Below are 25127 nucleotides of genomic sequence, written 5' to 3' on the forward strand. Positions count from 1 at the left end.
GATGACTCAGTGAAAGTCTTGGACCTGTTCAACTGATTTAGATTTTACTCCCAGGCCAGAAATACTTTACAATCTAATTGCAGGGTTAAGAATACTGATAACAGAAGGGGTCACGTGCTACCATCAGGGCAAGTAGAGACCCTGTCTCTCTTCCTGTTCCCTGACTAATCCCTTCCCTTTCTTATGGCACCATTTCTGTCTGCAGATAAATCCCCTTCCTGCAGATAAACTCTCTTCCCCGCTTTTCTTCTGGGAGGTGTGTCTCCTACCTGATAGCATGATCCAAAATTATCCCTGCATTTTTATTCTAAATTCAGTTTCATATCCCTTTTATGTCCTACTCTCAATAGTAAAATTATAAAAGAAAAAAAAAGGCTCTTTCCTAGTATTGTCTAATCAGGGTGAGATTGGCAGCAGCTTAATGTGTTCTGTCTCCCTGGGTGTGCTTACTTTTTAATAAAGATAACTGCAGAGGACAAATCTTAGCCCTAAACACGAGACTGGGGTGTGGTGAAATTTCCACACTGGCCTATGGGTGAGGGAATAGAATTGGCAACACAGAGGACATCCTGAGGATCCTCAGGTCAAACCCTTCTAGAGGACTCTGAACATGTCCACTCCAGAAGGCAGTCCTAGCAATACTGAAAAGTCACAAGTGTGCTTTTAAATGAAATTCATGGATTCATTTTTCACAGGTAGTGTTCAAGTCTCTAGCAGTTTTCAGCCTTAGAGATAAGCTCACAAAGTTAGCCATCAGTCTTCTCAAAAAGTGGCCACTCTTGGTGATGGGTCGTTTAAGGCTGTCTGGTTTGTTTTTCCTATAGGTGATCATTTGATATGTGGCCATGTTCATTGTGCTTTCGTCAAACATTTTCCCCAAGACTACTTAACCTTTCTCTGAGTGTATTTTTAATGAAGTCTAGTGTAGAGTCCAACTTTATCATGTCCAGTCCCCACCTTCAAAAAGGATGTGTGAAATAAAGATCATCGCCTATCAGATACCTAATTGGTTGTTGAAAACCTGAGTGGTGGGAGGCTGTACATTTGTTGAAAAAAGATTTAAAAAAAAATCTTTTTATGCTATCTACATGTCATAGTGTATCAATTGAATCTTCTCGTTCTAAAGGTCAAATTACTAAATACAGATATTTCAGCTCAAGGAACCTGAGCTGCCGTGTTTTAGGTCGACATGTATTTCTTAATCATAAGCTAAATTAGACACATTTAAAAATTGTCACTCTCCAAGAGCTGCACATCCAAGAAAAGATTAAAAATAAAATAAAATATTTTAAATGTTTGTCACAGTGAGGTTGATATATGTTAAAGGTAATAAAGTGCAGAATATATTTGTAAAGCATGTACCTGTTCTTGTGGTCCTTAATGCGCATCTGATAATTGATTTAGATTATGAAAAGATGAAATGGAACTTAAGTCATTTAGCATCCTGAGAATTGTCATGCTGTAGATACAAACATTATGGGTCCCTTCCCTAGGATTGCTTCTTTTAAGATGAGCAATGCTGGGTCTGGGCCAACTTTTGGAGTTAGAACTTGAGATTTTCCTGTCAGTAATAAAAAGCAAATAAAGGTGCCATGCTTCTTTGAGTGAAAAGTACATTTTAATAGTTTATTTCATTACCTTTGTGATCTACTCTGGACCTTCTAACTCACAGGCCCCAAAACAATATACTTTGGGAGATGCCAACATCGGTGGAGTTTGCTTAGATGTTAGCTGTGCCCAAGCCAAGATTATAGGCAGTTATCAGACACCTCCATCATTCTCCACTTCCACACTTACCACCGTTAGAGCTGAATTTTCTGAAGTAAATTTCAATTCTTGTTTCTCTATTAAAACCATATAAAGAAGCAAAACGAGGGATTCTGTGACCTTGGGAAAAGATATATGCATAAATGTTCTTTGCAAGTGAATATAACGTTAAGTAAACATGTAACAATTTATTGAGAAGCTTTTTTTTTCAGATTCCTTTATTTCCATAGATGAAAGTAAAAATATGTTGATGAAACTTTCAAAGATCAAACTGTCCTTCATTTGTTCTTTCTTCTATTGATGTTCATACTATTAATTTTACTACCATGAAAAGTTGTGCATTTTAACCAGGATAATGCTATGCATTGTGAATAAAGTTTGTTAGAAAAAAACCGATACTCTAGGAAATGCATTATTTTTCTCAATGGTAGAGGATACAGTCAAAATAAACATATTTAAGGGCCTTTGTTGCAAGGCCCACTACACTGAGAAGTGCACTTTGAATCTTCAGATGGAGAAAGAAAAGATAAGGGTAGACTATCATCACCTCTCTACAGTGTTTTAGTTTCTGGGTAAAAGAGGGATGCAGTTAACAATTCTGATTACAATCTGGTCCAAAAATGTGGTTCTGTGGTTTGGCCTCCCAATTCGAGTTTTTCTTTTGGAATCTGTTCAGAGCTTTCATAGCCTTGGTTGATGTAGAATCCATTTGTGCCATCGCCTGAATAATCTGTCCTGTTTGTGGGAGGCCAGGTTGGGTCTTCTGCCAGTTTTTTTTTTTTTTGCCAGTTCTTATATTGACTTTTAGAATGGATTCCACATTTTTTCTTGATCAGTAGCCAGAGCTCTCGATTTTGAAGGATGGAAAATCAGGTGGAAAAAACAATTAAACCATCATCCACTTCCCCTGGCAGCCAGGTTGCTTACTGCCACCCCTTGTTTGCCCAGGCCTTGCTCTAAAGGTGCTTATTACTGATGCTGTGGCCCCTTCTCTCTGCAGCCCCACGAAACCTAGCAGCTCCCCGGGTTCTTTCCCTTGAGAATTGAGAGCGTGCTTGTGTTCACAGAAATCCCCAAAAGCTTACAGCCTTTCATTTCCACAGATTTCCTAGTTCAATCCTGGCTGGCAATTCACTTAGAATTATTTTACTGCCGGACTGAAATGATAACAAAATAATGTACTCAAAATCAAGAGAAGAAAAAAATCACTGCTACCTGTCCCATGCCACAAAGAAGGTGTCAAATAATGGTTTGTTGAATGAATGAATGAACTCTAGAAAGCAAATGGGTTTTGCTTTCCATTTTGGGGGTGGGGTCTCTTTTTTCTGTGCTTACAAGTACACACAATTTTTATGCATTTATAATAATAGAATTGGTCAAATCTTGCATTCCACTTTTGTTTATACTAGACTCTCTGTCATATACAGTTTGTAGCTACAATCTTCTCAATAATCATTTTTAATGATTGTATAACATCTCTTCAAATTGCTGTATTACTATTTATTTAAACAGCATCTCTACTTCTGAACACTTGAGTTGAATTTAATATTTTACCACTGTAGATAATACTATGATGAAAACCTTCATACATACAAGTTTCTTCTCTCTTTTTAGGTTGTTTTCTAAAATAAAGTCTCAAAAATGGAATTCCTTTGACTGTGAGAAATTTTATGTGCCTTGTGTGCAATGGGATATTTGTATATAAGCATATTTTTTTCTTAATTTGGTCGATGCCTTTTCCCAAGGAACTTCAGTACATGAATCTTTTTATTGAACTGTCCCTTAAAAAATAGTACCTGAGCCTTTCACTGAGTAGGTAAAGTCATTTAGTGACACTGAGTAGAAGAGAAATGCTATAGGAGAAGGCCTTCAAAGGGTAAGAATTGACTAGAATGAGCAATGGCTTCCCTTCTCTCTTAATTAAGGAAGCCTTCCTGAAGACAGTTCTTCACTCTAAAAGGTCTCATTGAATTTTAGAGCTAGAAGGTCACCTGGTCTAGTCTTTACCAGATTATTAGAAATACTAGGAAAGTACAATACAATGCCTTCATGTGAGACAAAATTAGTTAATTTGATGTTTTGCTTTCTACACTACAGATACTGAGAGCATTTCTATGCAGCCTTCAAAGAATTTCTCATTTCCCCAAAGAGAACATGTGCGGTATCACTTTGGGGGATTAAAGTGATTGCTCTAAAAACTGAGCATCTGTTGAGAGTCAGTCCTTTATTTATCTCCCCAGAAACATAATAAAGAGCTATACAGAGATTTCTTTACCTCTACAAAGAAGGCCACACAGAATTGGGTGAGGGCTGCCACCAAAATTGCAATCCTCCATGATGTGATGGTTAGGATGAACTGTTGAAAAAGCAATGCTACCTTTATACTTTGCATACCTTACACTTCAAAAGAACACCTATTATCTAATTTAATTTATGTATTTGTAACAACTGTTTGGGCTTGGAGGGTTGGCATTACTCTCTCCACTTTACAGATGAGAAGGTCAGTACCTTGCCCAAGGAATCAACGCCAATAAATAAATGGCACAGCCAGAATTCAAATCAGATCTGACTGCCTCTTGCCCTGTGTTCCCTCCACTGCCTGACAATAGACACGGAGTAAACGTGCCCTGGGTCGCAGACATGAGACTGGACACTTTGGAGCCTGTGTGTCTCTCTTCATTTTTATCTTCTCAAATAGAGGGAAGATTAAATCGTTCATCTAATCATATTATTACTTCTAATTCTCCCAAAGCAAAAGCCTGGAGTTCATTCTTTCAGTAAAATTGACATATGAGTTAAAGAAACAAAAGGGGGACAGAAGTTCACGTTTATTTTGATAGAAACTAGGTGAAAAAATTTTGAACAATGTTCCCAGCCCTAAATCTAATGGCTTGATGAAAGTTGAACCTGCCCAACCCACCTCATTTTAAGGATTAGAGGATACACCTTGACCACCAGATACACTTATTTAATAGGTGTGAGAGCTACAACTTTCCATGGACACTTATTTAATAGGTGTGAGAGCTACAACTTTCCATGGCTGCTTCCATAGCAAAAGAATAGTTATGCAGCTCCTTTTCAGACCCTAAAGGGTATAGAATACGTAGGATGACTGTGAAGAGGGTGGGCTGTGTTTAGGACTGAAGCCACAGACCTTCCGCAGTGTCTAAATGCTCACCTTTGATTCTCATCCCTATTCTGATAGGGGTTATTTCAAAGTAACACTATGTTATTTTTTCCCCTAAGTGGAGACAGCTTTTTTTAGGGTTGTGAAATAGGCTCCCTGGGTAAAAGGGTGGTCTGGAGAAGGCTGTAAGATTCGACAGTGGGTCAGATGGTAGTGGATAGACTGGCCCTTTCCCTCCTGCTGCCACCACCCTGATCTGGGAGGTCTCTTTTCCATCTGTTAGCCTGGAAGGCACTGGCCACACTGCTTTGGAATTTGCTTCTGTGATGCTCTCCGCTCCTAGCTTCTGAGCTACTTGAGAGTGGTGACTACATCTTACTCTTTGTAACCCCAGTGCCAAACCCACCCTGGAGCTTGATGTTTTGTAAATGACTGAATGGTCTGGGTTTTCATTTCCTAACTGCTTCTCTCTCCACAGCCTCTCTGCTCTCACATACAGCCTTCCTGCTGTCATCTAACGAATCTGTCTTAGGTGCCCCGCTGAAAAACCTGCCCCGGTATCTTCAAGGACTCCCATTGTTCTCAGCATAGAGTCAAAACATCACTGTCCGCCTACCTCCATCCGTGCCTATTCCGCAGCATGCTGCCTCAGTCTTAGCTAATTTTCCAGGTGTTCTGTGAAACAAGGCTTGCTTTTGATTTTTCTCTCTGCCACCCTACATTCTTTTGCATTTCCAAGGCAAAAGAGAATCATTCAGCCCTCTCTGTTTGTGCTTAGGCTGTTGTCCTGCCTGGGACTATACCCGCCTCCTACTTAGCAAAATCTAGCCTATCCTTCTGGACACAGATCAAGTTTCATCTCCTGCATGAAATCTCCTACGGCAGGAGGATCCTGCCCCAGGGAGAGCTCCTCCTTCCTCTGTCCTTCCCACTTCTCTCTAGTTTACACTCTCTTCAAGCATGGACGGCCTCAGGTGGCCATGCCATCGTTTCACTTGGGTATGGCTCATCTTTGAAACAAAACAAGAGGTAGAGGGCCAGAGTCAATCTTTCTCTTTATTTTATTTCTCTCACATGCTGGGTCCAAAAATGGGCTCAATAACTTCTTAATAAATTTAATTTTAACCCAGTGCACCCTGGGTCCAGTGATGCCCACTGAACTGAAATTCCTTACAGTCACTGCCTTACAGACAGAACACGATTGTCCTATAAGTCTGTTTTTTCTCACTCTTCACAATTACATTATAAAGGATTTCTACTATATGATTTAAAAAATAAACTTGAAGGATTAATTATTGTATTAGTATAACATGGAAGAATAAAATATCCAAACCTGGTGTTCCAGGTATGAACAGAACAAATGAACCCAGCTGATGACCCTAATAACATGAAAACACTCAGAGGCTAGCGTGTGTGCGATGGAGACATGTTATTTGCTCTTCTAGTAAATGAGAATAGTCTCACAACATTCAGTGGCCAGAGAGGATATCGGAGTAAATGACTTGCAAATTACAGTGCAGATGTGGTCCCACTGCACATGAGAGTCACGGATGTCATGCGCCTCCGTCCCATGGTATATATCTTGAAAATCAGAAAACAGAATGGAAATTGTGAGGCCCAAGGCAGATACCAGCAGAAGTGAGAATATATCTGAAGAAACAGCAAACGGTATTTTTAGATGCTAAAGGAATGTTTCCTATAATTTGGCACACACGTTGCAGAATCAATTATCTCTGTTGGGCAAATACCAGATACATCTTCAGATGTTTTGATATATCCTCATATGTTTTAAAATATGTTCTAATGCTTGCAAGACAAAGGTGATATCTTAAAAATCTTTCCTTCAAAGGCTGAGCCTAGAAGCTGTTAATTAAACGTATTCTAGTAAACTCCATAAAGGAGTTACCTCAACTGAGGGGTCCTTGGGGCTGGGACGCCCTGCAGTGACCAGCCCACGTAAATGGTCACCAGAGAGATCCTGATGCTTTATCACCTCAGGTCTAGTGTCGTTCATGAATAAATAAACAGTCATTCTTCTTGGTGACACCTCACTCTTCCTCATTGCCTAGAGAATAAAGTCCAAGGGTCTTGAATGATTGACGTTCAAGGCCTTCCACAATCTGGTTCCAATCAGCCTTTCTAAACTGATCTCTGGTTGCTCTTCCCTATGTGCCAGGAAAGTTAAACCACAAGCCTGCTGCTTCCACAGAGGCCCAACACTTCTGTGCCTTGGTTCATAAAATACCCTGCATAGATGATATTCTCCCAGTCTTGGCAAGTTCCGATTTTTCTTTTTTTGTTTTAAATTTATTTATTTATTTTTGGCTGCGTTGGGTCTTCGTTGCTGCGCATAGGCTTTCTCTAGTTGCGGCGAGCGGGGGCTACTCTTCGTTGCGGTGCTCGGGATTCTCATTGCGGTGGCTTCTCTTGTTGCGGAGCACGGGCTCTAAGCATGCAGGCTTCAGTAGTTGTGGCTCGCGGGCTCTAGAGTGCAGGCTCAGTAGTTGGGGCGCACGGGCTTAGTTGCTCCACCGTATGTGGGATGTTCCCGGACCAGGGCTCGAACCCGTGTCCCCTGCATTGGCAGGCGGATTCTTAACCACTCCGCCACCAGGGAAACCCCCAATTTTTCTTAGAAAGCCCAGTTCCAACACCACTTTCTTTTAAAGACTCCCCAGTCTTCCCTTACCAAGTTTTATTTCATATGGTGTCTATCACTCTGCTTTACATGGTCTTCATTTATGTATCCACTAGGCTGTAACCACCTGAAAGGGACTTTTTATCTGCTTTTCTGGGACTCTAATTGAATGAGGAAGTGAGAAACTAGCATGTATATCTGCTGGCTTCTTTATCTCCAACCTGCCCACATTGCTTCACTTTGGGGCGCTCAACTTCTCAGTATGCACTGTGCCAACATCCCTGTTTTTATCCCCCAAACCCATCCACTCCTGTGTCCATCAGAAATTTCAGGTGCTTTGTAGACGGTGCCTTATAAATGCTCTTTGATGGGATGAACACCTTCAGGCTGAAACAATAGCATTTAATCAGTGTTGATATGATATAAATGATTCTTCCAATACTCAAAATTTATAAACAAACAAATTAGATTTTCTCTTATATTCTCTCTACCTCATTTATTCCAGTGTTGGTGGTCTATTGGCTCCCAACTCCATAGAGGTCTATACCAACCAGAAATCAGAGGCAACTGTCCTTCTACAGCAGACCCTACTTTTTGAAGCCACAAAGGCTCGGTTTTCCCCCTCACCACCTACACTCACCCTCATATTCATCCATGCCTCATTTTATATATACAACTAGAGGTAGACCCTCTTGGAAGAATGCCCAGGCTTGCTTGAGAGGGGTGTGAGACAGAAGAAAAGAGGGAGCTGCATCTCCTAAAATAAAGCAATCTGAGCAGCTTGGTGATGAGAATACCCCCAGGAGATGGCTGTATGGATTTTTCACTTACTTCATTGTTTCCAAGTCCCAAGGACCCAGATGCTGGGAAGAATATGATGCCCCAAGTGTCCATCCTGATGAAGGCCTGGTACGCGCTGGAACTGGGCTGACTGCTGTGCACATCACACTGTACTCAGACTAGTGATCTGAAAAGCAGGCCAGGCTAGGGCACAGCTGAGCAGTGTAGAAACAAAATGATAAGGCTCTCTTCTTTAATTCAGCTTTGACTGGAAAACGTAATAAAGAACTGAAGTGAATGTTGCCCTCCTTGGTTAGTTGCTATTGATGAGGAAAGTTGAAAGAATGGGCTCTGTTTGCACAGGTGATTTGGGAAGACAAGCCCCCCATTTTTTATTTTAAAACATAATCTTGATTTACTGGAAATAGAAGGGTATTTTCTTTACATGATGTGGCTCACCTTGAACCAATATTCAAAATCATATTTACAACTGAAAACTACTAGAAGTATTTTTATAAGGGAGTAGGACTATCTGCTATTTCCACTATTGCTTGACATTGCCTTGGAAGTTCTGGACTGTACACCAAAACAGAAAATATAAATAAGCATTTTCACTACTGAAAAGGAGGAACATTATTAATTGCAGATAATAGTAATTATCTTTCTAGAACACTCAAAAATCAAGGATTTACAGCAAAGTTCAGAAAGGATTCGGAGTAGAAAAATAAATACAATAAACAACACTATACCTTTCACATGTATTTGTGATCACTGATTAGAAAATATCATGGGAAAAAGTCAATCACAATATAAACAAAAATACGAAAAGCATAGGATTAGTGTTTTTAATAAATGTGCAGGATCTATAATGGAGGAAACTACAAATATTTACTAAGAGACATAAAAGAAAGACATGACATGGTCTTAAGTGTGAATACTAAATTGTGTAAACAAATACATTTTTCTCCTAGTATTAAAATCCCAAAGGAGATTTTTTTAAAAGCCTGGCAATTTACTCTATAGTTTATTTGGAAGAATGGAGAAGAAAGAAAAGTAAGAGATTTTTGAAAAATGAAGAGTAATGATGATATACCAATCTTATTACTTATTAAATCATTATAAAACTATAATTTCTAAAGTATAATAGTAGATTAAAGAATAGGCTGGCCTATCAATGAAACATAAAAGACAGTCGAGAAATAACTTAATTATATATAAATTAATATATAACATAAATATAATACGAAAACATATAAATTATATATATCAGAAAACCATAAATATACATGTATATAGGTATGATAAAGGTGGAATTATATTCAGTTGAATAAATGACCAAAAGGAATGTTAAATAATAAAATCTGCTGGGAGAACTAGTGACTAGTTGGATAAACTAGTTTGATCTCTACCTCAAACTATATGCCAAAATTAACATTAGATTTAAAAAGCATTAAAATAAATTAAAAAACTAAATGAGTGATGATCTATCTGGTTTTGTAATGAGAAAAAAGTTCTTTATGAATAAAGGTAGTGGAAAAAATCACAAAGGAATAAACAACTCACAAATAAATAAGAAATATAACAGCCGCCGAAAAGAAAAAAAAATGGATATAAAATGTAGACCATTCAGAGAAGAAGAAAGACTAATAACATGAAAATACATTCATTGTCACTGATGATCAAAAAAATGCACAGAATGATTAAAGTGACTTGCCTAAAGTTATAAAACTACTAAGAGGTCAAATTGTATTTGAATTGGTTAGAAAGCCTTTTACAAAATATCTTGACATAAGTGTATGTGCTTAAAACAATTCTTGATGACTCAAATTAGGACAGGACTCGTGACCATTCAATATAGCACGTACTTACGTGCACATGAGCAGGTTTCTGCCCATGGGCTCTACTACCTGTGACAATTATGGTTCAGTACTCAATTTTAGAGTAATGCAATTGTTTCCTTCTCAGCCAATCACTTCACCAGTGAGTTGCAATTCTAGGGATGGTGGGAGAGTAGAAAAAAATGTTTGAAAAGAAAAATTAAACTTCATAGTTACAGTTTGTATAGATGGGTTTTCAAAATGGCTTTCCCTTAGAAAAGATAAATGTTGTTGAGATACAGTTGATGGTGGTGATGGGCCATAGCGTGGTACTCTCAAAACTTAAAACTGAACTGGGAATCAGAGTTGCATTTCCAGTCCAGTTTCTTTCCAAACTCACATTTGTTGAGAAATTACTCTGGTTGTCCAGAAAGCACTTACTAGAAAAGAATCACCAGCATTTACGGAACTTTTAATTCTATTTTTATCCAACTGGTACTGGTAGGAAAAAATTAGTTAATCACAACCAGGAGACCTCACCTTGCAAGCTGTTCCAGCCAGTAACTACCAGGACATATTTTGTTCACTTCTTGCAACGACAAAGCATGAATAAAATGCAGAGGAAGTCAAGATTGTTCTTTGTCAGAATTCCATCTGGAGCAAATGATCTGTCTTGAAAGGGCTTGGATGACAATTTCCTATGGAATCCTTTTCAGTTCGGAACATATGAACTCTGTGTGTGTGTGTGTGTGTGTGTGTGTGTGTGTGTGTGTGTGTGTGTGCACGTGTGTGTGGTGTGTTTGCTTTAGTGGACTAATGTAAGCCTCTTAACATGGGTCCTGAGTTTGAATGTGCCCACTCTAATCCACTCTCCTCACACAAGCAAAGCCTCTTCCTGAGGATCTGAACATTCTCCTGCTTATGAGTGTCTGTGTTTCTATTTTGCTAATAAATTAAGTTCAGACTTCTCAGGCAGGCCCAGAAGACCTTCACACTCTGGTGTCAAGGAACGATTTGAGACATCTTTTGCTAGACCTCCCATGCCCTTATATTCCAGTCATAGGGAAATATTCCCTGTTCCCCAGTTTGTACACCTCTGGGTCCAGATATCCTATTTCCTCTAAGATCACTGTATCTGAAACATCTTTACATTCAGTCAAGCATAACTAGTGCTCCCCATTCTTCTCTCTAGTGCTGCATTTAGCTCGTTGTTTTGCAGTTATTCCTTCACATATTTTTATTTTCCACCCCTGGGATGAGAGTTCTTTGAATGGGGAATATTTCTTTTGGTTTTACTTTTGTTTGTTTGTTTTACTCAACTATATAACAAATCCTTAGCACCTAGCGCAGGGATGCCACATGACATTTGCTCAGAAAAATATTTTTTTTAAGACATGGACTTTCCCATTCTGGATTGATCATTTCATTTGTAATATTCTTTTTTTTCAATAATCAAGCCCAAAAATAAACTTGTTTTCATCAGCTTTCTTGTTCAGCTTGAAACTTTTTACTACTATTATAACTGTTTATAGATAAAATTCATTTTTCAATTGTGAACTCAAATGCAAGACTTAAGTCATATTATCCTTGGCTCCCTAGGCTCCCAAAATGTGCTTTGCATACAGTAGATGTTCAGTTACTGTCTGTAGAATAAATTAATGAAACAATCAGCAGTCACAAAGCTTTCTTGCATAAAGAGGACAGACAGACTAGAAGGCCTGAATTACAGAATTTAACACCAAAATGTATCCAATCCAGTATACTTACATGGCAGATAAAAAAGTTGAAGACTAGGGCTTCCCTGGTGGTGCAGTGGTTAAGAATCCACCTGCCAATGCAGGGGACACGGGTTCGAGCTCTGGTCCGGGAAGATCCCACATGCCACGGAGCAACTAAGCCCGTGTGCCCCAACTACTGAGCCTGTGCTCTAGAGCCCTCGAGCCACAACTACCGAGCCCATGAGCCACAACTACTAAAGCCCGCATGCCTACAGCCTATGCTCTGCAACAAGAGAAGCCACCCCAATGAGAAGTCTGCTCACTGCAACGAAGAGTAGCCCCCACTTACTGCAACTAGAGTAAGCCCTCACGCAGCAACGAAGACCCAACACAGCCAAAAATAAATAAATAAAATAAATAAATTTATATATAAAAAAAGTTGAAGGCTAGAATGACATAGCTAGTTAATGACAGAGATAGGACTACCCATCCATCACCCTTTTGGCTATACCATGTTTCCTAGATTCAATCAAAAGGTCACTTCTCTGACTACGTGCACTCCAATTTGGGGAAAAGTCTGGTTTTGAAACAAAAATCAATTCTATATTCTAAGTAATGCTTGAATTGCTGAATTGGGGGTCTAAATGATAGTCTTAGACATCGTTTTGTAGTTTTCAATCTGTCCTTCACTGATCCCTGGGGCTCTGATGCCCTCAGGATGACAGTGGAGCGAGGGGGAGTTTGTAAAAGCCCCACCTTAAAAAAAGCAGCTCTTTCTGCCTTTCCTTTTGGAAGTCAGGCAGGCTTTGTCAAAAAAAATGTTTGAACATCTAAATTCACCTCATTTTACCCTTAATTTATAGTTAAGGAAATTAAAGCCCTGGGAGGTGAAGAGATTTGCCCTGAGTCTACTGTTCGATTCAGTCAGAACAATGATACCATCAATGAACATTTTAACACTCATTTGAAAAACTGAAACTAATTTAAGCAAATCTCTTGTATATCAGTGGCTGGTTAACTATAGCCCATTGGCCAAATCCGATTCACCACCTGGTTTTGTCAATAAAGTTTTATTGGAACACAGTCACACTAACGTGTTTACATGTTGTCTCTGACTGCTTTTTCACTACAACAGCAGAGTTGAGTAGTTCCAACAGAGACCACAGAGCCCACAAGGCCCGAAATATTTACTACCTGGCCATCTACAAGAAATGTTTGCTGACCCCTGGTCTATATGATGTCCAAACCACCAGCAAATGAATACATTCATTCAGTCAACCAGCCATTACATCTATGCATCAACAGCCAATGTGAAGATCTTTCCCCACCCACTCCACATGGCTCACTCCAGCACTCCACCCATTGACTGTTCTGTGTTCTATCCCATCACTGGTGTTTTGCAGTCTGGAAACAACTTTGGTTAATTAAAAGTTTAGAATACATATTCAAACCAAGTTGAACAGCGTCATTGGGTGTTCATTGTACCACCTTCAGAAAGGAAAGCTAAGAAACCAAACTTGACCTGTGTCTGTAGACCTCACAATACCAGGGCTGCTGCTTCACATAGAGAAATGCACAGACCTGCGCAATGCAGGTGAAGCAGGTGTTTAAAAAGACTGACAATAGCAAAGGGGGAGAAAGGAGCTGTCCTGCTGGTTGGTATGAGCCAGCTTTGGGTAGGCATGAGTTGAGCTCACTGAAAAGACAAATGCATTTTTCCATGTTACAATTTCATTATTGAGAATAAAAGATTGAGATGCATGTTACCCTGAGTCTTGTGTTAGGGTTCAGACTCAGCAAACATGAATTGAGGGTTTACATCTAGGTAAACTCACTGCCTAGCTGCACGTCCAATGCTACCAGCCTTTGCCTCTTCCATGCTTTGGTTTCATCTTCTGAAATGAAAATTAATGGGTTCAAAAGTTCTATAATTAATACATGTACCATATTGCATAGTGCAAATATTTTCTCCACAACCAGACTGGCTAGGAATGGTATGTAAAAGAGAAAGATGACTTTCCACATGGATAACAGTACTGTTATCTCTCAGTGATGATGGAAAAGTGGAGAGTTAAGATGAAGAGAGTAAGGAGGCATCTAACTGGACTAATCTTCGTATGCTGGGAAATTTTTTAAAAAACACTCACTCTATTATTCACTTAGTCAACATTCTCTGAGCACTTCAGTGTACCAGGATAGATGCTAGAAGTATGTTCTGCTCCCTCCTGGACAAGTGTGTAATTGGAAGACTGCTAGAGCACATTAGAATTAGTTAGGAAAAAGAACTTAAAGAAATCTTCCCTCCAGATGGGGATGTTAAAATATATTTTGGTCCTAGGATTTATTTTTTAACATTTAAGGGATTGGCAATGGGCAGGGATTAAACAGAATCACAAAAAAAAGAAAAAAGATGATTACATCCATCTCAGAAGCCTTATATGCTAACAAACTGATGAAAATGGAATGTACTTTACTTCTCAGGGCAGAGCAGGAAAGAAGCATGGGGAGGTCGGGATGTTTCAGTTCTTTACATCTGTTACTTCTCCCCTTTTCATAGCTTATGACTGGTTTCTTTGATATAAGAAAGTGAGGTATGTATCCTCAGGTCTGTGTTCATGCATGTAAAGGCAGGGAGGCGGGGATTGAGTGTCCAGTTTTAGATAATAGAACTCTAAAACAGGTCTTTAGTTTGCTCAATGCGTGTTCTGGGGTTATCACAAACACTCTTTGGTTCTTCATTTTCTCATGCATAGAACGAATGTGTTGGAATGTCTAAATGGTCTCCAAAGGCTCTTCCAACTCATTTATCCTAAATCTCTCTGATTGTCTAAAGCTTTTACCTTTATCAATTTAATCAGTGTTTCCCAGGAGGGTGCTGGGCTAGCAGCTGTGAGTTATGCAGAGTTGAGAAGGACATCTCCTCTGCTTTTAAAGAGCTTGAAGTCCAGTGGAAAACACAGATGGGGTGTGTAATAAAGAATGTGGCTAGCCTTTGTCTCAGGTGGACCCTTGGAGTGAAAAGTTTGACAGGCCTTTGTCCCCACTTCTTGGGATATATCCTCTAAACCCTTGGAATTTCCTGATTGATAGGAGTATCCCTTCTGTTCATAGTGGGCCTAAAGAGAGTTTGTGCTAATGAGATGACTCAGGATGGGAGCTGGCCATGCCAAAAATACCAACTGTATGATTAGAGAGCTGGGGCCTTCAGAGAAGAAGAAAGCTGGAGATTGAGCTCAACCTCATGGCCAATGATACAATCAATCATGTTTCTATGATGAAACCTCAGTAAAAACTCCAGACACCAAAGCTCAGGTGAGCTTCCCTGTTTGGCAATACTCTGCATATGGTCACACATCCACGTGCCAGGAGAGTAAGAGTAAGGCAGACTGACTCCCTAGGGAGAGGACAATGGAAAAGTCATGTTTGAGATCCTCCCAGACCTTGCCCTTATATCTCTCCCTTTGATTGGTTCTGATTTATATCTTTTTGTTATAATAAAACTGTAATCAGATGGATAGCACTTTCCCGAGTTCTGTGAGTTGTTGCGGCAAATGATTGAACCTGAGGGACTAGTGAGAATGCCCACATTTATAACCAGCACGTCAGAAGTGTAAGTGTCATTGGGACCCCCAAACTTACAGCTGGTGCCTAAAGTGAAGGCAGTCTTGTGAATGCTGTCCTTTAACCTGTGAGGTTTGGCCCAGCTCCAGGTAGTAGGTGTCAGAAGTCATTGCATGGGCACACAGAGAAGAGGTACACAATGTGGACTGTGGTCAAGACTGGGGGAGGGGTGCAAGGAGACCGCTCTGCAGCCATAGAAAGCAGAGGCTGCAGTGCTTAGAGTTCTTTCTGCAGTCCAGTATCCAAGGTAGAATGTGGCCACAGCGTTCATAGAGAGGCTGTGGGTAGTGGAAAGACGTGTAATTGCACCTCTGGGCATCTGGCTTCTACCTCTTTGGTCTTCTCTTTCTCAGATGTTCATTGTAGTTTCTGCCTTTTCTTTTACACAGGGACTGTGGAAGATTGAATTATTGGCCTCATTGTGGCAAAGTGTACTTTATCTCCCCTTAATTATGGTGTTTACTGTGTAATTTTCTCTGGCCAGAGAGATGTTAGCAGCTTTGAGGCATGCTTGCGTGGCTGGGCTTGCTCTCTGGCTCTGCTGTCTTTGATCTGTACTCATAGCATGTTCACGTTTGTCCATTCAGTCCAGCCCCAGAAAGAAAAATGAGGAACAAACCTGAATTAAACCCAAAGCCTGGACCAAGACCAACTAATCTACATCCTAAGCAGAGTGGCTCAGGTAAGCCCACCTAGATCAACTGAAGGGTAGTCAACTTATAAAACCACGAGTGGCTATTGTAAGCCACTGAGTTTTGAGAGTGGTTTGTTATGCAGCATTACTATGGCAATTACTGTGGCAATTGATACAGAATCCTTACATAGAGATTATTCTCACTTTTTCCCTAATAGAGATGTTTAATACTTTCTGACAGGGAATCTGTATACTTGACTATAAATAAAAATAAAAATAATAACAACCGTTTTAGAGTCCCTACTAGGTTCCAGAGGCTGTGCTAAGTGTTTTATAAACATCATCGTTATTTCTCTAAGAAGCAATGCGAAATAGGTATTTTTCTTTACCAGTAAAGAAACTGATGTTCAGAGAACTAGAATCCCTTGCTTAAAGACCCATAGTTAGTGAGTGACATGGTGGTGATGTAAACTCAAGTCTGTCTGACTGTAAAGCCCCATGTTCTCTGCTCTACAGCAGATTGCAGTGGTTTGGAGCTCATGAATTGAAAAGAATAAAATGAGGAGCCCTGGAATACAAGCTCAGGCAGCAGAACAGTTTATCAGCAACTAGAAGAACTTTTCTGAATTGTCTAGGTTTCTTTAAAATGATGATATATATATATCACATTGCATGCAGAGGAATAAAAACTTGTGAAGTGTTATATTTTATTCAGAATTAATCATTACCTCCTCAGAGTTTCCTCAGCACATTACCCATATTGCTGCTATAGTTCAGAATGTCTGGCATTAAGTCTAATTGTTTACATATGTATTCAGCAGACTGTGCGCTCCCTAAGGGAAGAAATCCTGTCTCATTCCACTTTCTGTTCCTTACTGAACCTAGCACAGAGCCTGCTGTATGGGAGGACTTAGCAGCTTTTAAATTCTATTCTCAAAGTATAGTTTTTAACTGTTCGGCATCATTTGGATATTATGGAGGTATGTTTCTCCTAAATAGTTGGCTTACTTGTGTTATGGACATTTCAAGTCACATAAGTCAAATTTCAGGAGTCTTGTGAACTCATCTAAACTACATGCAAAATTTTGATTGTGCCTCAGGAGATTTTTAAGGTGAGAAGATCTCTATCTTTCATCAGATTCTCCAAGGGAACCAAGACCCAGAAAGGGCTCATTGAAGCACGGATGGAACTTAAGAGAGGTATTTCTATAACAGATACAATCCCTCCTACAGCCTTCTTCTCTGTACACTGTGCCTCCTCCAATATGCTGGCGCAATTGGCCCAAATGGAGATGAATTACATGACTTCACTCATAGAAATGATTGGCCTCGACTGGGCACCTTACCCAAGAGAAGTTTGTAAATTTTCTTTCCAAACGATTTGCAAATGACACTGAGAGGTTGAGCTAACTGGCTGTACTAGGACACGCAGAAAGGTTATGGAAACTCAACAGTAGTCACCATCTGGGGTCATTTGCAAAGCGAATGAGTAGAAGTCAGATGAAAACAGGAAGGATAGAAAGAAGAAGAAAGACAGAAGATGGTCTCTTGGAAATAAAGAAAGAGGACTCTAGCCCTCCTCAAGCCTTGATGCTTTCAACTTTCTGTTCTCAGAATTTTTTTGAGAATTAGATTCTTAAACATGTCCCTTCCTCAATTTTCTTCATCTAATTTGAGTGGGTCTTACTGAAAAGAACAGGGGTGCAGTTACAACAAGTTCCTTTCAAAATGGCTTCTAAACTTATGAAGGTCAAATTGGACTTCAAGACATGCATTTTCTTAATTGACTTTTCTGACTTCATCTTGCTTTTGTCCTAGATTTTTCCTTTCATATATGATATCTTGTCTTATTAGTGGCCTTTGTATGTTGCATTAAAATCTTGTGGATATGCAAATCAATCAATGTGATAATCCATATTAACAAATTGAGGGAGAAAAACCATATGATCATCTCAATAGACTCAGAAAAAGCTTTTGACAAAATTCAATACCAATTTACGATAAAAAACCCTCCAGAAAGTAGGCATAGAGGGAACTTACCTCAACATAATAAAGGCCATATATGACAAAACAACAGCCAACATTGTTCTCAATGGTGAAAAACTAAAACTATTTCCACTAAGATCAGGAGCAAAACAAGGCTGTCCACTCTCACCACTATTATTCAACATAGTTTTGGAAGTTTTAGCCACGGCAATCAGAGAAGAAAAAAAATATAAAAGGAATCCAAATCGGAAAAAAAAAGTAAGCTGTCACTGTTGCAGATGACATGATACTATACATAGAGAATACAAAATATGCTACCAGAAAACTACTAGAGCTAATCAATGAATTTGATAAAGTAGCAGGATACAAAATTAATACACAAAAATCCCTTGCATTCCTATACACTAATGATGAAAAATATGAAAGAGAAATTAAGGAAACGCTCCCATTTACCACTGCAACCATAAGAATAAAATACCTAAGAATAAACCTACCTAAGGAGACAAAAGACCTGTATGCAGAATATTATAAGACACTGATGAAAGAAATTAAAGATGATACAGATGGAGAGATATACCCTGTTCTTGGATTGGAAGAATCAACATTGTGAAAATGACTGTACTACCCAAAGCAATCTACAGATTCAATGCAATCCCTATCAAACTACCAATGGCATATTTCACAGAACTAGAACAAAAAACTTCACAATTTGTATGGAAACACAAAAGACCATGAATAGACAAAGCAATCTTGAGAAAGAACAATGGAGCTGGAGGAATCAGGTTCCCTGACTTCAGACTATACTACAAAGCTACAGTAATCAAGACAGTATGGTACTGGCACAAAAACACAAATATAGATCAATGGAACAGGATAGAATGCCCAGAGATAAACCCACACACATATGGTCACCTTATTTTTGATAAAGGAGACAAGAATATACAATGGAGAAAAGAGAGCCTCTTCAGTAAGTGGTGCTGAGAAAATGGGACAGCTACATGTAAAAGAATGAAATTAGAACACTTCCTAACACCATATACAAGAATAAACTCAAAATGGATTAAAGACCTAAATGTAAGGCCAGACACTATCAAACTCTTAGAGGAAAACATAGGCAGAACACTCTATGACATAAATCACAGCAAGATCCTTATTGACCCACCTCCTAGAGAAATGGAAATAAAACCAAAAATAAACAAATGGGGCCTAGTGAAACTTAAAAGCTTTTGCACAGCAAAGGAAACCATAAACAAGACCGAAAGACAACCCTCAGAAAGGGAGAAAATATTTGCAAATTAAACAACTGACAAAGCATTAACCTACAAAATTTACAAGCAGCTCATGCAGCTCAATATCAAAAAAACAAACAACCCAATCCAAAAATGGGCAGAAGATCTAAATAGACATTTCTCCAAAGAAGATATACAGATTGCCAACAAACACATGAAAGAATGCTCAACATCACTAATCATTAGAGAAATGCAAATCAAAAGTACAATGAGGTGTCACGTCACACCAGTCAGAATGGCTATCTACAAACAATAAATGCTAGAGAGGGTGTGGAGAAAAGGGAACCCTAATGTACTGTTGGTGAGAATGTGAGTTGATACAGCCACTATGGAGAACAGTATGGAGGTTCCTTCAAAAACTACAAATAGAACTACCATATGACCCAGCAATCCCACTACTGGGCATATACCCTGAGAAAACCATAATTCAAAAAGAGTCATGTACCACAATGTTCATTGCAGCTCTATTTACAATAGCCAGGACATGGAAGCAACCTAAGTGTCCATCGTCTGATGAATGGATAAAGAAGATGTGGCACATATATACAATGGAATATAACTCAGCCATAAAAAGAAATGAAATTGAGTTATTTGTAGTGAGGTGGATGGACCTAGAGTCTGTCATACCGAGTGAAGTAAGTCAGAAAGGGAAAAACAAATACCGTATGCTAACACATATGTATGGAATCTAAAAAAGAAAAAAAAAAAGGTTCTGAAGAACCTAGGGGCAGGACAGGAATAAAGACTCAAACGTAGAGAATGGACTTGAGGACATGGGGAGGGGGAAGGGTAAGCTGGGACGAAGTGAGAGACTGGCATGGACTTATAAATACTACCAAATGTAAAATAGACAGCTAACAGGAAGCAGCTGCATAGCACAGGGAGATCAGCTCGGTGCTTTGTGACCACCTAGAGGGGTGGGATAGGGAGGGTTGGAGGGAGACACAGGGGGAGGGGATATGGGGATATATGTATATGTATGGCTGATTCACTTTGTTATAAAGCAGAAACTATCACACCACTGTAAAGCAATTATACTCCAAAAAAGATGTTAAAAAAATAAATAAAATAAAATAAAATCTTGTGGGAACAAGGCAAGGTGTGGATAGATAAGCAAGTAAATAAATAAATAATGTGATAGAATTGTCTTTTTTTAAACATTCTCTAAGAGAATGTACTAGGTAGATTTATTTCATTATGGTTTTTTAAATTAATTTTTTAAAAATTTTATGCAATTTTTAAAGGTTACACTCCATTTACAGTCATTACAAAATATTGGCTATATTCCCCATGCTGTACAATATACCCTTGTAGTCTATCTTACACCCAATAGTTTGTACCCCAACCCCTTTAGTGCCCGTCCCCACCCTCCCCACTGGTAACCACTAGTTTGTTCTCTCTATCTGAGTCTGCTTCTTTTTTGTTATGTTCACTAATTTGTTATATTTTTTAGATTCCACATATAAGTGACAGTAGTTCTCTTTCTCTGGCTTATTTCACTTAGCTTAATGTTATGGCATTTTCTTTGTCCCATACTAATTCAGGCTTAGGTTCAAAGTCCTAACTGGGGAACCTGGAAATACAGATGCCTTGGTGAGAGTGATTTTACATTGATCGTCCAATCGTCAATGACTCTTAATGTCTGCAGATAAATGTCCACAGTTATCAGCCTGTCAGTCAAGATTCTGTGATCTGACCCAAGCTACTTCGTCAGATTTTATCTCCTGCTGGTTTTTTCCACATACCCTACAGTGTGGTCCAATTGAAAAACTCACCGCCTATATTTATCAGCTCTCTCTTGCTCATGCTGCTTCCTTCTACTTGAAATGCCCTTCTTTTGGTAAAAGATATTTGAAATATTTTCACCCTTCCTATTTTGGTGCAAATGCTACTTCTTCCATGAAGCCATCCCAGTATCTCTCTTTTCTACATTGCCATCTCCTCCTTAACTGCAGATCATCAGAAACAATATCCCCTTTTTCCAAACTCCAAAAGCATCTGCTGTTTTCTGGTACTCACTATTTTTGACTTGTATTTCATCCATTCATGTATGTGAATCCTCCACTAAACTCTATACATCAGTGATCAACCTTTTAATGCCCAGGTACTTAATGTGCGTAACACATAGTAGGAGATGAACACTTCTAAGAGGAGGTTGAATGGAGATTTTCCTCTTGTCTGGGGAATTTTGCTGAGCCTCATATTTGAGGACAGTGAGAGGTAAGTGCCAATTTAATGTAAAGAAAGATGACTACCATATCTCCATAGTACCTACCAAGAGGGATCCACACTGGTCCTCCAACTGTAAGCATGCCATCCCCCCTACCCCAGTTACCTATGTACAGACTATATAAGAGTAAACCATGGAGATGATCAAGAGATTCTTTAACGGGAATTGTTAGGAGAAGCAAGAACTGTGGTTTTCTTCCCAGCATCACAACACAAATGAAAGGAGGTCATAAAAACCACTCCAGGAGAGACCTGAAGTGGCAAGGGTGGAGAATGGCTCTCACTCCCCTTCCTGTAATATCAAAGGGAAGAGAGAAGGGGCAGCAGTGAGAACAAGCTACACATCTACTATCTGGTACGTCAAGTAGAAGGGATGGAAATTAGCCAGGCTAGAGCTATCTTGGAAGGAATCTGCCCAGTGGACTGTTCAGCTGAGGCTAGAGGGCCCAGCAGAAGAAAAAGGCTTTGTGATATGTACCACTAGAAGGCAGATCCTGAAAGAAATCCTGAGGGGTCAGAGGAGAGAGCGCCACACATGTCAGGGCGTGGTCTAGTCTAGAGCGCTGGACTGGGAATCTCTGAAGAACTCAAGAACTCACCAGTGAGCCCCATGCAAAGTACCTGAGTTTAGATGCTTACCCTGTTAGAGGGCACTTGACAGGAGAGAACTAGAGTACCCCCACTTAAGCAAAAAGTCCTGGGGTCCTGCCGCTTATATTTGCTGAAGCAGGGGTGAAAGTAGAAAACAAAGGAAAATAGAGACCATGGCCTTCTCTCCCACTGCCTGCTCCAAGCCATAGGTCAGGCTTCACCTGGGGAAGAAAACTTTGCATTGGATGAAAACATGAAATGTTAATTTATAATACCTGGACTTCTTATATCTAAAGATGATGTCATTTGAATACCTAGAATTGACCAGGAAATGATCTGCCTGTAGGATGACTGAACTTGCAGGGATGGGAAAGCAATAGTGTTTGAAGGCAGGTGGTAAAAACAAAGATAGCAGTTTCCACCCTCTTTTTTCACCTTCACCATTTACTTAGACAGCTACACATTTGTTGAATAATTGATAAAGTGCTGTCATTCAAATAGAACACTATGCTTCTGATCTATCACCCTTCTGAGACTTTTCTCTCCCACTGGTGACAGTGGTCCTGCCCTGAGTCATCCAAACTCTCCCACAAAACTCGCTCTGAGATGAGAGGGTAAGTTTCACAGAATGACCAACTGGCATGAGAGTCAGCAGGCTATTGCCATGGGAAAGCATAAAGTATACCCATTACCTTGGGAGTCAAATTCATAACCAGTATCATGGAATTAAGTGTGCAAAAGCTCAGAACAACCTGCTCAAGGTCATCTGGCAATTCTGTGGCAAGGCTACCACCCATGTTTTTGAATTTCCAATCAGTCTACTTGTACACAGGCTAAGTCTTTTCAAGGGCTCATCAAATTAGTCAGTCATCTCAAAAAAAAAAAAGACAAAAAGGATGGGTGTAGCACAATATCATTCATCTTGTAATGAGGGCTTACAGGGTGTGATGCACTGTACTATACACTTTACATGTGGTATGTTATCTGATCCTCACAACCTTATAAGGACCTTTCATATGAGTCAATTATTTATTTAGTAAATAATTTCCCAAAGGTTGCAGAGATAGGGCGTGGTAGAGGATGGCCGTGGCCTTCACTTTCACGCTACTGCCTGCTAGCGTAGCTCTTGGAACATCCTGGTATTCTTTTTTTCTTTTTAACATCATTGTCCATCTTCACAAGTAAATCATGCAAATTCCTTTAAAAAATAGCGAACATTCTAGAAGCAATATCAAGGATTCAAAATTATCTAGTCACGTGAATATTAATAACACATAGAAAATATTTTAGAGGGTTATAAATAGACATTTCAACCCTAAGAATCAAAATTGATATTACTTACATCCCTGACACTGGTAAATTTTGTCATTGGGTTAATATAATATATGACCTCAATATCACTTTCATGTTTCTAAGATGCTACATGGGGCTTCCCTGGTGGTGCAGTGGTTGAGAATCTGCCTGCCGATGCAGGGGACATGGGTTCGAGCCCTGGTCTGGGAAGATGCCACATGCGGCGGAGCAACTAGGCCCGTGAGCCACAGCTACCGAGCCTGCGCGTCTGGAGCCTGTGCTCCGCAACAAGAGAGGCCACGATAGTGAGAGGCCCGCGCACCGCGATGAAGAGGGGCCCCCGCTTGCTGCAACTGGAGAAAGCCCTCACACAGAAACGAAGACCCAACACAGCCAAAAACAACTAAATAAATAAATAATAATTAAAAATGAATATCTGCTTATAAAAAAAAAGATGCTACATGAAATTCTCAAGGTTGTTAATATCCTGCATTGCTGCATGTTTTATCTGGTTTTTTTCGTAACACTTCCTTTGTTGAACAAGGAAAAGGAGGTGAGTATATCATTCTATTTCTTTGCTCTTTGTTGAGGCAGTCACCTTTCTCACTTACTAAGAGTTAGTATCAAGCTCTAAGTTCCTTGGTAGGAAATACTTTATCAGTGTCATCTCAAAGGAAGGAAATAAGCAATAGCTGCTGTGAGCCGCACCTTGCTTTTGAGAGAATTCCACTACAGTAAAGCGCTAGCATTTGTTCTCAAACGTCAAAGACCTAGAAAAAGTCTGGTTTCACGTCAATGTGAAGCATAGCTGAATAATGGAAAATGACCTTTGGGTTTCAAAGATTTCCCTTCCCGGATTTCTTGCACATTTTTCTTTGTACAAGACACAAACCTACAAAGAACTGAGAATGCATTGACAATTTTGTAAGGCTAAGACCTATTTTCTATCAGGACATATTAACGCCAAGTCTGAGGACTTCAAGCCTCAACTTACTGCCAACACCACTTTCAAAAAATTCACAGGTAATGAGGTCTTGGTAGTTAAGATGTGTCATTGTCAGAACCTCTTATTTGTATGAATAGTTCTAGAATTTCATGGATAAATGCAACTAATATGGTTTACTTTGCTAAAGAGCTTACTTGTTAAACAGACCATCAAGGTAGTAGCAACATCTGGCATGAGATACTGGTAAATCCTGAAGAGCTGTAGTTGCTGAAAAGGAAAGAAAAGTAAACATAAGTGAGGTTTCTGCCATCATATTGTCTTTATCATTCCCAACACTGTTCTTGAAAGTAGTCAGGAAGCAGCTGTTACTTTTCTCCCCACTTTAGGAAGAAAGGAACTTACCTAACATCTTTAGCATCTCATTGGATAGAATAAAACCAAATCACTCTTTTCCCAGTGTTTAACTTAATTCCATATTAGCAATGAGAGTCAGTCAGTTGGGAAACACCCTCCTTATTGGCCATAGTAATTCTTGCAGCTGTAGACTTAGCCTGGATAGTTGAACTCTCAACATAAGATATTAAAGCCTGAAAGTTCTTCTGGGACTTCATACTTAAAATTTGAAGTCAAGGCTTCAAATCATTCAACACGTTTTTCTCTCCATCCTCATCCATGGATTGAGTTCACAACA

At 39.5% G+C, this 25127-nt stretch overlaps 1 protein-coding gene across 1 annotated transcript in view; it reads right to left on the bottom strand.

The window, feature by feature from the left end:
- Positions 1 to 2369: 2369 nt before the first annotated feature.
- ATP13A5 (ATPase 13A5) overlaps positions 2370 to 25127 on the bottom strand; it is a 101317-nt gene continuing 78559 nt past the window's right edge. The window contains 7 exon segments of the mRNA XM_049709850.1: positions 2370 to 2637; positions 4044 to 4123; positions 6456 to 6544; positions 10367 to 10569; positions 13370 to 13511; positions 13514 to 13543; positions 24631 to 24703. Of these exon segments, the coding sequence (XP_049565807.1) occupies positions 2370 to 2637; positions 4044 to 4123; positions 6456 to 6544; positions 10367 to 10569; positions 13370 to 13511; positions 13514 to 13543; positions 24631 to 24703 (885 nt within the window).

Source organism: Orcinus orca, chromosome 5 (assembly GCF_937001465.1).
Source record: "Orcinus orca chromosome 5, mOrcOrc1.1, whole genome shotgun sequence".
Taxonomy (NCBI): Eukaryota; Metazoa; Chordata; class Mammalia; order Artiodactyla; family Delphinidae; genus Orcinus; species Orcinus orca.